General features: G+C 41.8%; 1 protein-coding gene across 1 annotated transcript in view; it reads left to right on the top strand.

The window, feature by feature from the left end:
- The window catches only part of PTGS1 (prostaglandin-endoperoxide synthase 1), a 101,430-nt gene that overhangs the window by 46,509 nt on the left and 40,491 nt on the right, over positions 1–14,430 (top strand). The window contains exons 3-5 of the mRNA XM_040405071.1: positions 10,296–10,412; positions 12,510–12,650; positions 13,297–13,440. Of these exons, the coding sequence (XP_040261005.1) occupies positions 10,296–10,412; positions 12,510–12,650; positions 13,297–13,440 (402 nt within the window). The remainder of the gene's footprint in view (positions 1–10,295; positions 10,413–12,509; positions 12,651–13,296; positions 13,441–14,430) is intronic.

The raw sequence follows: 14,430 nt of genomic DNA, 5'->3' as shown, positions 1-14,430 counted from the left end.
ATCTGGGTAGTTGAACTCCCCCATAATAACCACCTCATTATGATTTGCCGCCTTGCCTATCTCGTTTAGTAGTGGATTTTCTGTGGACTCTGGTATATTGGGTGGCTTATAATAAACTCCTATTAGTAATTTATTATTATTTTTGCCTCCATGTATTTCTACCCACAGTGACTCCACAGGTTCATTTCCCTCACTTATATCTTCTCGGACTGTGGGCTTTAGATAGGACGTTACATAAAGGCAGACCCCTCCCCCTCTGGTTTTGACGATCCTTTCTAAACAGACTGTAACCTTGTACATTAACTGCCCAGTCATAGTTATCATCCAGCCATGTCTCAGTTATTCCCACTATGTCATAGTCCTCCTCACACATCACTAATTCCAGTTCACCAGTTTTATTAGTCAGGTTTCTGGCATTAGTATACATACAATTAGGAGGTTTATGTATATTTTTTACCCTACAACTTTCCTTCTGAACTGTTTTAGTCCCTCCTTCCATTCCTTCCCCAGTCCCACTACCTTGCCCCCGGTCTGTATCTTCCCATCCTATAACCTCAATACCCTCCCCCCAGTCCCTAGTTTAAACACTCATCCAACCTTCTAGCCATCTTTCCCCCCCAACACAGCTGCCCCTTCTCCATTGAGGTGAAGCCCTACGATAGAGCCTGTAGCTGACATAGAAGTCGGCCCAGTTCTCCAGGAACACAAACCCCTCTTTTCTACACCAGTTCTTGAGCCACTTGTTAACCTCCTTAATCTCCCGCTGCCTGCCTTATGTGGCTCGTGGTACAGGCAGTATTTCGGAAAACACTACCTTTGAGGTCCTTGCCCTAAGCTTTTGACTTAAATCCCTAAAATCATTTTTAAGGACTCTCCACCTTCCTCTATCTTTGTCATTGGTTCCGATATGGACCATGACCGCTGGATCTTCTCCAGCCCCTCCCAGTAATCTGTCAATCCGATCTACGATGTGTCGAACTCTAGCGCCAGGAAGACAACACACTGTTCGGCAATCACGGTCTTTGTGACAGATTGCCCTTTCTGTACCCCTAATAATTGAGTCTCCCACTACCAGCACCTGTCTGGCCTGCCCTGCTCTACTGGTTCCCTGCTTACTGGAGCCGACATTCCCCTGACTGGCAGAGGAAGTGTCCGGCTGCAGCAGTGCTGTCTCTGAACCGACATCCCCTTCATCTGCCAACCGTGCAAACTTGTTGGGGTGTAACAGATCAGGGCTAGCCTCCCTGGCACTCTTCCCTCTACCCTGCTTTATAACTGTTACCCAATTAGCTACCTCACTTTCCTCAGCCTCCTCGCTTTCACCCTCCCCCTCAACTACCCCATAGAGTGTTTGCTCAGTGAGCAGCAAACTCTTTTCCAAATTGTTAACGCATCTCAGTGTTGAAACTCTCCCGGTTAGATACTCAATTTGTGATTCCAAACGGGTAATTTGAAAGAAAAAATCAGGTCAGCAACACTAGAGTACTACCTCTAGAATTTGCTCTGATCTCAAGAAAGGGTCCTTGTCATGAATGTAATAGACTCCACACATGCGCAACTTTCTCCTTTCATGGCTATGGGACTTCAGAAAATAGCTGAGGTAATGGGCTTTGATATTTTTGGAAGCTCCATCGCAGTGAATGGAGAAAGCTGCACATGCACAGCATCCTCTACATTCATAGTAGAACTTCACCTGACTCAAGAGCAAAGTTCCTAGAGGTGGGACCCACATCGATCAGACATTTTATGGCATGTCAATAGGATTTACCTTAAATGTCCCTATGGGACAAACCCTTTAAAGGTCCGTTTGCATGGGAAACATTTTGATGGTACTTGATTGGTAGCTTGAAAAAAAATATATAAATCAAATAAATACAAGTATTTCCATTCTAGGGAAGCACCTGACTGGTGTTAAGTGGTTTTAACAATTACAGGTGGTGCCACTGATAACTGATTTTTTGGGATGGCACAATAAAGATAAACAATTGGGTAATCTATGATTGATCTGTTTAGTTGTGTACAGTGTAAATTGTCGATAAGATTCTGGAAACAAACAAATTGTTATGATAATTACCATTTTTTAAATGTACTTACTAATCGAGCCCTGTACAGTAATCTAACAAGAGTAAAGACTCTCAAACCGGGTTTACACCACATGATGTTACAGCCGATTGTCGGAAAGGAATCGTTCCTTTTCAACAGTCGGCTGCTCGTTCAATGAAGGAGAAAGTTGTATTTACATGCAGCAATCTCCTTCACAGTATGAGAACGAGGGATCACTATTGCGATCGCTCATCCCCAAACAGCTGCATTGTTTCTGGGCAGTAGATAGCTGTTTAGACCAGCCCAGAAATGATGATTGGTGGTGCCTGCACGAACGGCAGCATCACCCAATGAACAAGTGTTTCAGGTGATCGGCGGCACAATTAGATGGGCAGATTGTTGGGAACTAATGTTCACAGAAATGGTCGTTCACAATAATCATGCCCGAAAATCGGGCAGTCTAAATCCACCTTCACACTATTAATTTGTTTTGGATAGGAAATTTCTTATTTGTTTCTACATTGCAGAATTGTGACTGCAGCTCTGGGCCAAATTACAGATTGCAGCAACAGATGAGTGGAGTGCAAAATAAGTAATTATATGGGATGGATGGTCTCTCTTAAAGGCCTCATTCACCCCATTGTAGTACTGCTGTGTCCGTGTTGTGGACCGCAAAGCACAGCTGCACAAAACATGGGCATCGGCCATGTGAACTCCTCATCAGGGTGTGGACTTCAATTGCGTGATCCGCAAGATGCGGTGAAAGATGGGACATGTTCTAGCTTTTGCTGTGCGGAGGCACAGACCCGGAAGCCCAAGAAAGGGCATTCGTGTGTTTCATTGGGCTTCCGGGTCCATGTTTTGCAGGCCCACAGATTGTGATCCACAACACGGGCACGGCGACACCACAGTTGCATGAATGGGGGCCAAAATGAGTGGCTTAAAAAATTGGGCTTGTTCAACCTGGAAAAAAGACACCTGAGAGGTGATCTTATTTATATGTATAAATCTGCGGTCAATACAAAGAACTACCACAGGATTTACTCATTTCAAGGACTCTAAATAAAACCAGGGGACATTCATTACATATCGATTAAAAGGCAATTCAGATACAAAACAGGAAAGGATTCTTTACAGTAAGTCAAAATACTGTGGAATGCCCTACCATAAGAGGTAGTACTGCCAAAGGGTGAGATGCTTAGCTAATAGCAAACGGAATTGAGAGTTTGCTAACAATTAAGGTTGCGTAATTGGTCTGTAGAAGGTTGACCGTTTTCAACCCATGTAATTACTGTATATGTAATACATACACTTACATTGGATGAAATGAAGTGTGTGCGTGTGTGTCTATATCACAAAAATTAGGGATATTTGGCTTTCGGGTGAAATTTATGGAAAATTTAAAAAGTTCACGCTACAGTGATATTATATCATGAAAGTAGGGCATTTAAGTAGAAGCAGCAATTTATTGAAAAAAAGCCAACAACAGTGGTGGGTATAACCCCACAAAAATGTCAATGTCTCAATAACTTGTCATGTGGTGCATCAATTACAGCTTGACAACGACGGCTCATGCTGTTCACAAGTTGACTTAGGCTGAGTTCACACGGGCGAGATTTCCGCGCGGGTGCAATGCGGGAGGTGAACACATTGCACCCGCACTGAATCCGGACCCATTCATTTCTATGGGGCTGTGCACATGAGCTGTGATTTTTCACGCATCACTTATGCGTTGCGTGAAAACGCAGCATGCTCTATATTGTGCGTTTATCACGCAACGCAGGCCCCATAGAAGTGAATGGGGCTGAGTGAAAATCGCAAGCAAGTGCGGATGCGGTGCGATTTTCACGCATGGTTGCTAAGTGGTGATGGACCATGTGATCTGACGTCTCCACAGGTCCTTTAGCCGGCAGCTCATGATTAAAGAAGTAAGAAGAGACCGGCAGCTACGCGATCAAGAGGAGAAGGTGAGTTAATTATTTTTTAACCCTCAATTTATCACCTACTAAGCATTCTGTATTAAAGAATGCTATTATTTTCCCTTATAACCATGTTATAAGGGAAAATAATAACCTCTACACAACACCGAACCTGACTGCAATTGGGTACCTACTCACGCGTTTGCCGCAACGCATCCGGACCTTATCCGGACACGCTCGTGTGAACTCAGCCTTATTGTCTGCTGAGGAATGGCATCCCACTCTTCTTGAAGGGCGGCCCTCAGGTTATTGAGGTTCTTGGGTGAGACTACGAGCCTCTACATAGCGACTCAGCTGGTCCCATAGGTTTTCAATGTGATTCAGGTCTGGAGAAAGTGCAGGCCACTCTATTTGAGGTACCTCCGTCTCTAGCAGCCGTTCCTTAACCACTTCACATCTGGGCCATTTGCCCCCTTTCTGACAGAGCCTAATTTTGCAAATCTGACACATCTCACTTTATGTGGTAATAACTTTGGAACGCTTTTACTTATCCAAGCCATTCAGAGATTGTTTTCTCGTGACACATTGTACTTCATGCTAGTCATAAATTTGAGTCAATATATTTCACCTTTATTTATGAAAAAATCCCAAATTTACCCAAATTTTTTAAAAATTCGCAATTTCTCTGCTTTAAAAACAGAAAGTGATACCTCATAAAATATTTATTACTTAACATTCCCCATATGTCTACTTTATGTTGGCATCATTTTGTAAATGTCATTTTATTTGGAAGCAATTCTTAAAAATTTTTAGAAAATTGGCAAAACCCACTTTTTAAGGACCAGTTCAGGTCTGAAGTCACTTTGTGGGGCCTACATAGTGGATACCCCCATAAATGACCCCATTGTAGAAAAACTACACCCCTCAAGTTACTTAAAACCGATTTTACAAACTTTGTTAACCCTTAGGCTTTCCACAAGAATTAAAGGAAAATGGAGATGAAATTTAAAAATTTCACTTTTTTAGCAGATTTTCAATTTTTAGTCCAATTTTTTCTTTAACACATCGATGGTTAACAGCCAAACAAAACTCAATATATATTACCCAGATTCTGTGGCTTACAGAAACACCCCACATGTGGTCATAAACTGCTGTATGGGCACACGGCAGGGCGCAGAAGAAAAGGAGTGCCACATGGTTTTTAGATGCCATGTCCCATTTGAAGCCCGCCTGATGCACCCTTACAGTAGAAACTCCATTTTGGAAACTAGGGGATAAGGTGACAGTTTTATTGGTACTATTTTTGGGTACATATGATTTTTTTAATCATTAAAAATAACAAGGTGACCAAAAAATTTGGTTGTTTTAGCACCGTTTTTATTTATTTATTTTTAAAGCGTTCACATGAGGGGTTCGGTCAAGTGACATTTTTATAGAGCAGATCGTTACAGACGTGGTGATGCCTCATATGTATACTTTTTCTTATTTATTTAAGTTTTACACAATAATAGCATTTTTGAAACCAATAAAATTATGTTTTAGTGTCTCCATGTACTGAGATCTAATGTTTTTGGGGTTTTTTTTGAGCGATTTTCTTATGTAGGGGCTCATTTTTTGCGGAATGAGGTGAGGTTTTATTGGTATCATTTTGTGGGACATACGCCTTTTTGATCACTTGTTGTTGCACTTTTTGTGATGTAAGGTGACAAAAATAGCTTTTTTTAACTTTTTATTTATTTTTTATGGTATTTATCGGACTGGGTCGATCATGTGATATATTTATAGAGCCGACCATCATGGACGCGGCAATACCAAATATGTATATATATATTTATTTTTTTAATATTTTTTAATTCTTTTTTTTTTTTTTATTCATTACTTGGGGAATTTATTTTTTACATGTGAAACCTTTTTTTTTTTATTTGTATTTTTTTTAATACTTTTTTTTTTTTTTTTACACTTTTCGTCCCCCATAAAGGTCATACTAGATCTCTGGGGGACATATTTAACTTACTTTTTTTTTTTTTCCACTGTTGATTTCTCCTGTAACTAGGGCTGACATAGTAGCCCCAGTTACAGGAGAAATACCCCCCCCCCCCCTCCAGAGAGGATGTACAGCACTATACTGTGCTGTACCGCCTCAGTGCAGGGCTGATCGAGGTCTGAAGACCTCACAGCTCCTGCACTCTCCCGGCCCCGGCGATCCCATGACCACCGGGCCGGGACAGGAAGCGCATAGCTCTTCCTGCACTGTATACACAGCGCTCGGTGAGCAGTGAGTAGAACCACCTCCCGGACGTTTTTAGTCTATGTGCGGATGGGAGGTGGTTGCTGATGTGACCTCATCGTCCATGAAGATGAAATTAGACCTGTGTTGCTCATGCAGAGGCACAATGACTGGATTAATGATGATATTCAAGTAGTATGGGCTTGTCACTGGATCATTCACAAAGTGTAGGGCAGTTCTTCATTGACTAGACACACATGCCCATACTGTAACACCACCACCAAAGGCTCATCTGGTGACAACATTCGCTAATGCACACGGTCTCCTTGACCTCTCCAACATCGTTGGTGGCCATAATTTCTGCTCAACGCAAATCAGCTTTTATCAGTGAACAGCACTGAGGCAGACTGGCAGGACCATGATGCCTGTGATCAGGTACCCTTGCAGCTCCTCTATCACGGAGACCATGCTGATGTAAACGGTTTTGAATGGTCTGACGTGACACTTGGGTGCCTCTCACCTCCCAAAATTGTGCCTGGAGTTGTGTGGTATTCATCATCCGGTTTTGCAGGGCATTGTTCACAATAAAGCGGTCATCAATGTGGGATGTCCACTTCTATGCCTTTCTGTGACTCTTCCAGTCTCTCTGTATCTCTCTTGCAACCTGCTGATGACTTTAATACTCTAAGCTTAGTGGCCACTTCCATCTGAGAACATCCTGCTTGAAGCCTCGCAATGGCGAGGTTGATCAATTGTTAGGTGTCGTCTTGGTCTCATGATGTCAAAATGGGAGCAGCATGATGAGCAGGTCTGTTTAAATACTAATTCTAATTGAACCAGAAAATTCATTGGGCGATTCACAGATCACACACCTGTTGTAAATTTTGCCATTAAGCTCCTTGTTAGAAAACAGCAAGTTGTGCAAAAAGTACTGAGACAATGAACAGTTGGACATGTGCATTCAATAGTTTAGAGAAGGTCACATTAAGTTCACCTGTAAAGGTTAGAGTACATTTTAGGTTCATCCTGAAATTTTACCCACAAGCCAAATATACCTAACTTTTTGTGAGTAGTGTATATAATCTCCTTTACCTCTTATGTCTCCTTCCTGCTTCTTTTATGGACCACAAAACCTTAAAATTTGATTAGTCTCAAATAACTGTGTTACAGATGTAGATGGATTATGGTCCGTTACATGGATTTTTAATTTTTTGCAAAGTATTTGATTAGATTTGTCCTGTAAACCAATTGTACTTTGCGGATGAGTATATCACATTATTAATTATCTTAATTGTTCTAGTGCCCGGGTGTTGTGTCGCTCACAGTTGATAAATAACAAATTGTAGAACTTTCCTCCAAAACTGCAATGCTTTAGACCGGATTAGCTAAGAATGGTCAGAATTGTACATCTGGGTGTAAGCCTATTAGTTTTACAGCTGCGTCTAGCAGCTGTTGTAACAGGAAATGTCGCTAGTTTGACAATTTGCTTGTCTTAGAATACACATTTGTAATGAATTACAAAATTGGACATGTGGTTTTAATGTTAGACCTACTATAATAAAACATATGCATCTTGTAATTATTGTTCTCTATTATTAGCTGAAATATGAACTCCTCCTTCACCTAATACACAGTCTGTACTACTTTACAGATCCATGGGGAACTTTGTGCAGTATAAACAGAAAGGAATTTGTCATGTCTGACATCTTATTACAATATTATACAGTACCTTATATTATTTTAATTAAAAAATGCAAAGTTTTATTTCACAAATTTTTTTATTTGAAAATTGGAGCATACAACATCTTCCACAGTGTCATATTACCGTAAATTACAGTAATTTTGCTCATCACATTACAAGTATTCAGGATAGAAGACATCCGATGAAAAGTTTTCATTTATATTAAAGAAAAAGACAAGGCCGTGAAAAGACGACCAACAAACAAACAATAAAAAATGCAAAGTTTTAGTGTTGTGTGCATTTACTATCCATATATAAAGAGCTACAATATTCGGGTCATATTAGCCACTTATTGTCACATTTCACTGTGTAGACTGGAGCAGCATAAGCAGAGTAATGTCATTATAATTAGAAATTGTGAAGGTAATGTATAATAGTTTTATTATACTCCTAGATACCTGGACAAGGCAGGATTGTAATATCATATACTATTTAGATATGGATATGTAAGCAATCTCTCTACAAATCACAGGTCACCTGGGAAGAGACTGTAGTCTGGAAACTTTATTAGCCTATGGACATGTTTTAGTCCATTTACTCCCATTTATTGCATTATATGTAATGTAACTATTGTTTAAAGGGGTTGGGCAGCCAGTTTACATTGATCACCTATCTTCAGGGTAGGTCATCAATATCTGATCAGTGGTGGTCTGACATGCAGCACCCCTGCCGATCAGCTGTTTGAAGAAGAGAGGGTGCTCCTCTTAGAAGCACAATGTAACCACAAGTACTCGCTCCATTCAGGTACTTGTAATTGCACTATGCTGCCGCTGCAAGGAAGACAGCACATAGTGTAATGACGAGAAGTCAGCGCTAGAATCGAGCACTGCCTCCTCTTCAAACAGCTGATCAGTGGGTATGCCGGGTTTTAGACTCCTGCCAATCAGATATTGATGACCGATCCTGAAGATAGGCCATCAATATAAACTGCCTGAACAAACCCCTTAATCACATGCTCCGCTGGTGATTACTCAACGATGGTGGGGAAATGTTTAAGGGTAGCTATTTGACTAAATTGCACTGAGGGTCCTTTCACTGTTTTCATTTTTAATCTAGCCTACAAAGGCTAGATGTCAATCATACAGATACCATTCTTTGATAGAGTGTGTATGGTTACATTTTATTGGGGATTAGAGTAACATCGTAGACGCTATGGGATAACAAAATTGTAGTCCAAAGGTCTCCATAGCCATTAAAAAGGACCTGTAGCCTCTCCTGACATGTGTGCTTTAGACTACTTGTATTCCCAACATAGTAACAATTCTGGAACATCTTTGTATATAACTCTATATTATTCCTCTAGAAGAGAATGAATTGCCAACAATCTTCAATAAAGGTCCAGCTGGGTATTACCAGTTTTGGGGTGTGCTCCTGCACAGTCTGACACTGGGAACACTGATCAGAGAGTTGCAGACTGTGCAGGTAACACCCAGTTGTCATGCAGACTGTTGGCAATTACTTCATAAAAGTCTAGTAGAAATAACAGGGGAATGGCACAACATAAGAAATGATACTCCACAGTTATTACATGCAAATATTCATGCAAATGGTTATTAAAACAGACATTTCAAAGAGGTTCAGGTCCACTTTAAGGATGCTCATAACCTCAGCCCTCATAACCAAGGGGGCTGGTATGGTGTCTGTATTTTAAGGGATTTTTCCAGGGTCCATATTTTTAGGCATTCTTTAGGGCATCTAGTCTGGGTTCTTTTAAAGGGCTTTTCCCATGATTAATGTAAAAAATGAAAATTAGACATCATATTGTAAATGGCAATATCTTTCTAACAAAGCTAGAGCCAGCCCTGTACCTCACATGGATCCAGAGATCTCCACATTCATTGCTCTGCGTTTTAGACGCTGGTCTTAATAAAGGCCCTGTGCTGGCGGTGGTTCCGCCGAAGTTATGAAGAGGCGCCGGCCTCTCCTTAACTTCAGCTCATCCAGCTCCAGTTCAAAATTTAAGACCGCTTTCTTGCTGTCTTACATTTAGACCATTTTCTACGTCTAAAACAGGCGTAGAAAATGAATAATGAGGGGGGCCTGCCGCCCCATCCCCTTTCCTGCCCACACCACACCCACAATTTTAGATCTGGCAGGAGCGGGGCGAAGTCGCAAATGGCGGCGCAACTAATCGTTGCGTCGTCCTCTGTGCCTGAAGTACGCCTCATTTAGGTATATTTCAGTATAGATAATGACCCCCTATGTGTCTATGTAGTTCATTGTGGAGAATACGGGGGCACATGGGATTTCAGATGTAGGTCTTGGATCTGCTGTGGTAGTGAAATGATCACGTACTGATATAAGACAGTAAACTCCTTTTAACCCTGTGATGACTTATATATGTGTCCTATCTTTTTAATTCTAGTGAATCCATGCTGCTACTACCCATGTCAGCACAAAGGTGTGTGCGTGAGGTATGAACCGTACGAGTATGAATGTGACTGCACTCGGACTGGCTATTATGGGAGAAACTGCACAATCCGTAAGTCTTTATCATATCCAACACTTGTTTCCTGTAATGAAACAGAAGCTGTTAAGAAATTCTGCAGCTTTGGATATTGCACAGTAAAAACAAGCCTATCAAGGCGTGTACGTGAGTCTAAGGCCTTTCCAGATATAATAGTAAGCTGTCAGCCCTTCCAGTTCTCCCTCTCAATAATATTTTTTGCATTTTTTGAACCGTCCTGAGGAGGAATAAAAATACATATTTTTTTTTAATGTAAAATGTTTGATTCCCTACATTTTTAAACCACTTAATAAACGCCCGCTGTCAAATAGGTTTCACTTGATCTCTCAATCATTCGGAAACTTTCTTAAAGGCACTCATCTGATATTTAATATCTAAACATTTAGTAAGAAGGGAGAAAGTTCCTCAGAAATACCTGATTGAGGAGTGTAATTCTAGTATGTGAAGGAGTCACTGTGTTTTTTGTTTCTTTGAATGTCTATGTTGTGTGTACTAGGAGTGTCAAGGTGAAATGGGCCCTTTTCTAGTACTGTTTAATACAACTACAACCCTAACCAGGAAGACTTTGTGCACATTTGACGGCCATCTCCACACAAGAAATGATGTCATAAGTTAGGAAAATAGTATAGCACAGCCAACTCAATTCCCCCCCCCCCCCCCCCCCCCCGACCTTGGCTTCTTATGTAGTTCTGACCACATCTGGCTGTTGTATCAAGGTGGGATGAAGTCCCATTTTGAGATGGTAATACCACTTTAAAAGGGATTATGCAATGTAATGATATTGAAGACCTCTCCTCAGGCTCAATATCAAATCGGCGGTGGTCTGACTCCCTCCAATCATCTTTTCATGTGAGGGCCACATCCTCTTCAATGTTTACCTGCCCACCACCTAGATTGTGTTGAGTGCTGTGGCCTCTTCAGAATGATCGGCGGGAGTGCTGGGAGTCAGATCTTCGCCAGTCTGATATTAATGACCTATCCTGAGGATAGGTCATCAATTTCATTACACTGACAATCCATTTAAATTTTAATTTATTATGTACATTAATAAAAAAAAAATATTTAAAAAAGAAGTGAGGGATTTATATTACTTTCTGGCTAGACCATACACAAGGAGGTACCTGAACTGTCTCACTAGTGCCACCATCTTTAAAAGGTTCCTTATGGCTCACTGTCAGAGACTGGCTCATAGGAAGCAACTTCCACAACATGGCTCTAATGAGACAGTTCTCTTTCTCTGGGACATGCCTGTTTGTATATTATTTTCCCATGGGTCATTGCTACGAAGTCTCCATACACAGCTGGTCTCCTTAAGAAAAGCCAGTGCCCACCCTAAGATGGCTAGACAATGCAAAGACGCCTCCATTGATACGTTCCTTCTGCTGTCTTAAAGATGTTTTCAGAGACTTTTTAACTGATGACCTATCCTCTGAATAAGTCATTAGCATCTGATTGGTGGGGGTACGACACCTGGGACCTCCGCCAATCAGCTGTTTTAGGAGGCACTTGCAGTAGCACAGCGGCCTCCTCTCTGCTTTGCCTAGGCGATGTGACCTTACGTTCCTCGGTCATGTGGCCTAGGCACAGCTTATTCCCATTGAAGTGAATGGGGCTGAGTTGCAATACCAAGCACAAGCACTATAGAATGGATGGCGCTGTGCTTGGTGAGCTGAGAGAAGGCTGCAGCGCTACTGCAAGCACCGGCCTGCGCCTTCTGAAACAGCTAATGGGCGGTGGTCCTGGGTGTCGGACCACCACTGATCACCTACTGATGATCTAACCTCTGAGTAAAAGTCTTGGAGAACCCCTTTTAAGGGATATCTGGCAGCGGACCCACACTAAAAGGGGTGGGGTCTACAAGGATCATATATTCTATGGGACAACTCCTTTTACTACTGACATTTCAATAGCTTATAAGTCCGCATTTTAATTGTGTGTCCACTAAAGCTAAGGCTTTCTCCATAGTGCCCGTCACATGCCTCCTGTATTTTCTGCTTCCCCCAAAAGCCATAACCCCAGTGTGAGTGATCACCCCAATGTTCCACCCATGGAAATCAATGGCATATGCATAGCTGTTGTCATGGCATTAACTCCTTTTCATTTCACTTGCAGCCGAATTATTGACAAGAATCCGAGATTTTGTGCGCCCGAGCCCTTCCTTTTACCACTACATCCTGACCCGCTTTAAATGGTTTTGGGATATAATAAATAATACGTTTATCCGAGATACAATAGTAAAGCTTGTTCTGACAGGTAAGATCTTACTCATCATTGCATACTAGGAGTGTCTGACAATGGACCCTTGGGGCTCAGACTGCGGAGAATAATCTTGTTAGGCTACTTTCACACTAGCGTTTTAGTTTTCCGGTATTGAGATCTGTCATAGGGGCTCAATACCGGGAAAAAAAAAACCGCTTCAGTTTTGTCCCCATTCATTGTCAATGGGGACAAAACTGAACTGAACAGAACGGAATGCTCCAAAAGGCTTTCCGTTCCGTTTAGTTGCGTTCTCATACCGGAGAGCAAACCGCAACATGTTGTCGTTTGCTTTCCGTCCTGGCATGTGGAGCAAGATGGATCCAGCATAACCCCCAATGCAAGTCAATGGGGACGGATCCATTTTCTCTGCCACAATCTGCCAAGAAAGAAAACGATCCATTAAAGATAATACAACTGGATCCGTTCATAACGAATGCAGATGGTTGTATTATCAGTAACGGAAGCGTTTTTGCTGAACCCTGCCGGATCCAGTAAAAACGCTAGTGTGAAAGTAGCCTTACTGGTTTTATTGGTAAATGTTTGTGTGGAAACTGGTAGTCAAATGAATATTTTGGATTCGAACCTTTACATTACTGAATTACTCTTTGTAATTTGAGTTAACAAAATTAATATCTTTTAGTGCGATCCAATCTGATACCAAGTCCTCCGACGTATAATTCAGCATATGGTTACATCAGCTGGGAAGCCTATGCCAATGTCAGCTATTTCACAAGAGTGCTCCCGCCTGTGCCAGACGATTGCCCTACACCAATGGGCACAAAAGGTAAGACAAAAAGCCTTTCTACAATCCACTCCTTTTTATATACATCTGCTGTATTGTATTGTATTGTATTACTTTGGAATGTCACTTTAAGGTTGGAAAACATGTAGCTTTATAACAGCCACTTTCATTCCCTATGAGTCAAATAACTGGTAGAAGGAGAAATACACATGTCTGTACAAACATTGCTAGCTGCATCATGAGTCACCCCACATCACGGTATTAACAGGGTAGTAGTCATCATCAAGAAGCAATATGAAATGTTCTGTAGTACATATCTAATATATAAAGCTGAGTGTATGTGTGTGTGTATATATGTATGTCGGCTAAAGGAATCCGCATTTACAATCACAAAATTTGGCACACGTGTACATCAGGTGTCCGGGAAGGTTTTAGACCGGTCTCAGCTCTCTAGCACGTACCACTCCTAGGATATATAAAAAAAAAATGCATTAGCCAATAGAAGCCTGGTCACATGACCCTTATCAGCCAATAGAAGCTCGCAGGCCCTTAGTCTCCACATACACACAGTTTTACACCAGGTTTCCATAACAACCCAGCCATTTTTCTTCACTGCTGTAGGTCAGCTTTAACCACTTCATATCTGCCTGTTGACTATAAACGTTCGGGTAGTGGTTGTTTATCTCTGAATGGACGTTCTAAAACATCCATTCAGAGATCGCAGCTGCACGCTAATCGTGCAGCTGCTTTGTCAGGGGCCCGCTGTCAGTGACAGCAGGGCAACCCAGAGAGAAGGCAGGGACAGTTCCCAGGTGTCCCTGCCTTCTAAATCGCTGCATACACAGTGCTCGAGCGCTGTGTATACAGATCAGAAAGCGCTATGCTGTCCCGACCCGGTGGTCATGTAACCGCAGGGGTCGGGAGAGTGCAGGAGCTGTTGGGTCTTTCACAGACCTCGATCAGCCCTGCACTGAGGCTGTACAGCGCAGTATACTGCTGTACAGCCTCTATAGGGGCTGTATTTCCCCTGTA

Source organism: Bufo bufo, chromosome 8 (genome assembly GCF_905171765.1).
Source record: "Bufo bufo chromosome 8, aBufBuf1.1, whole genome shotgun sequence".
Lineage (NCBI taxonomy): Eukaryota > Metazoa > Chordata > Amphibia > Anura > Bufonidae > Bufo > Bufo bufo.
The sequence above is the reverse complement of the archived record's forward strand: the minus strand, read 5'-3'. Positions and strand labels throughout refer to the sequence as shown.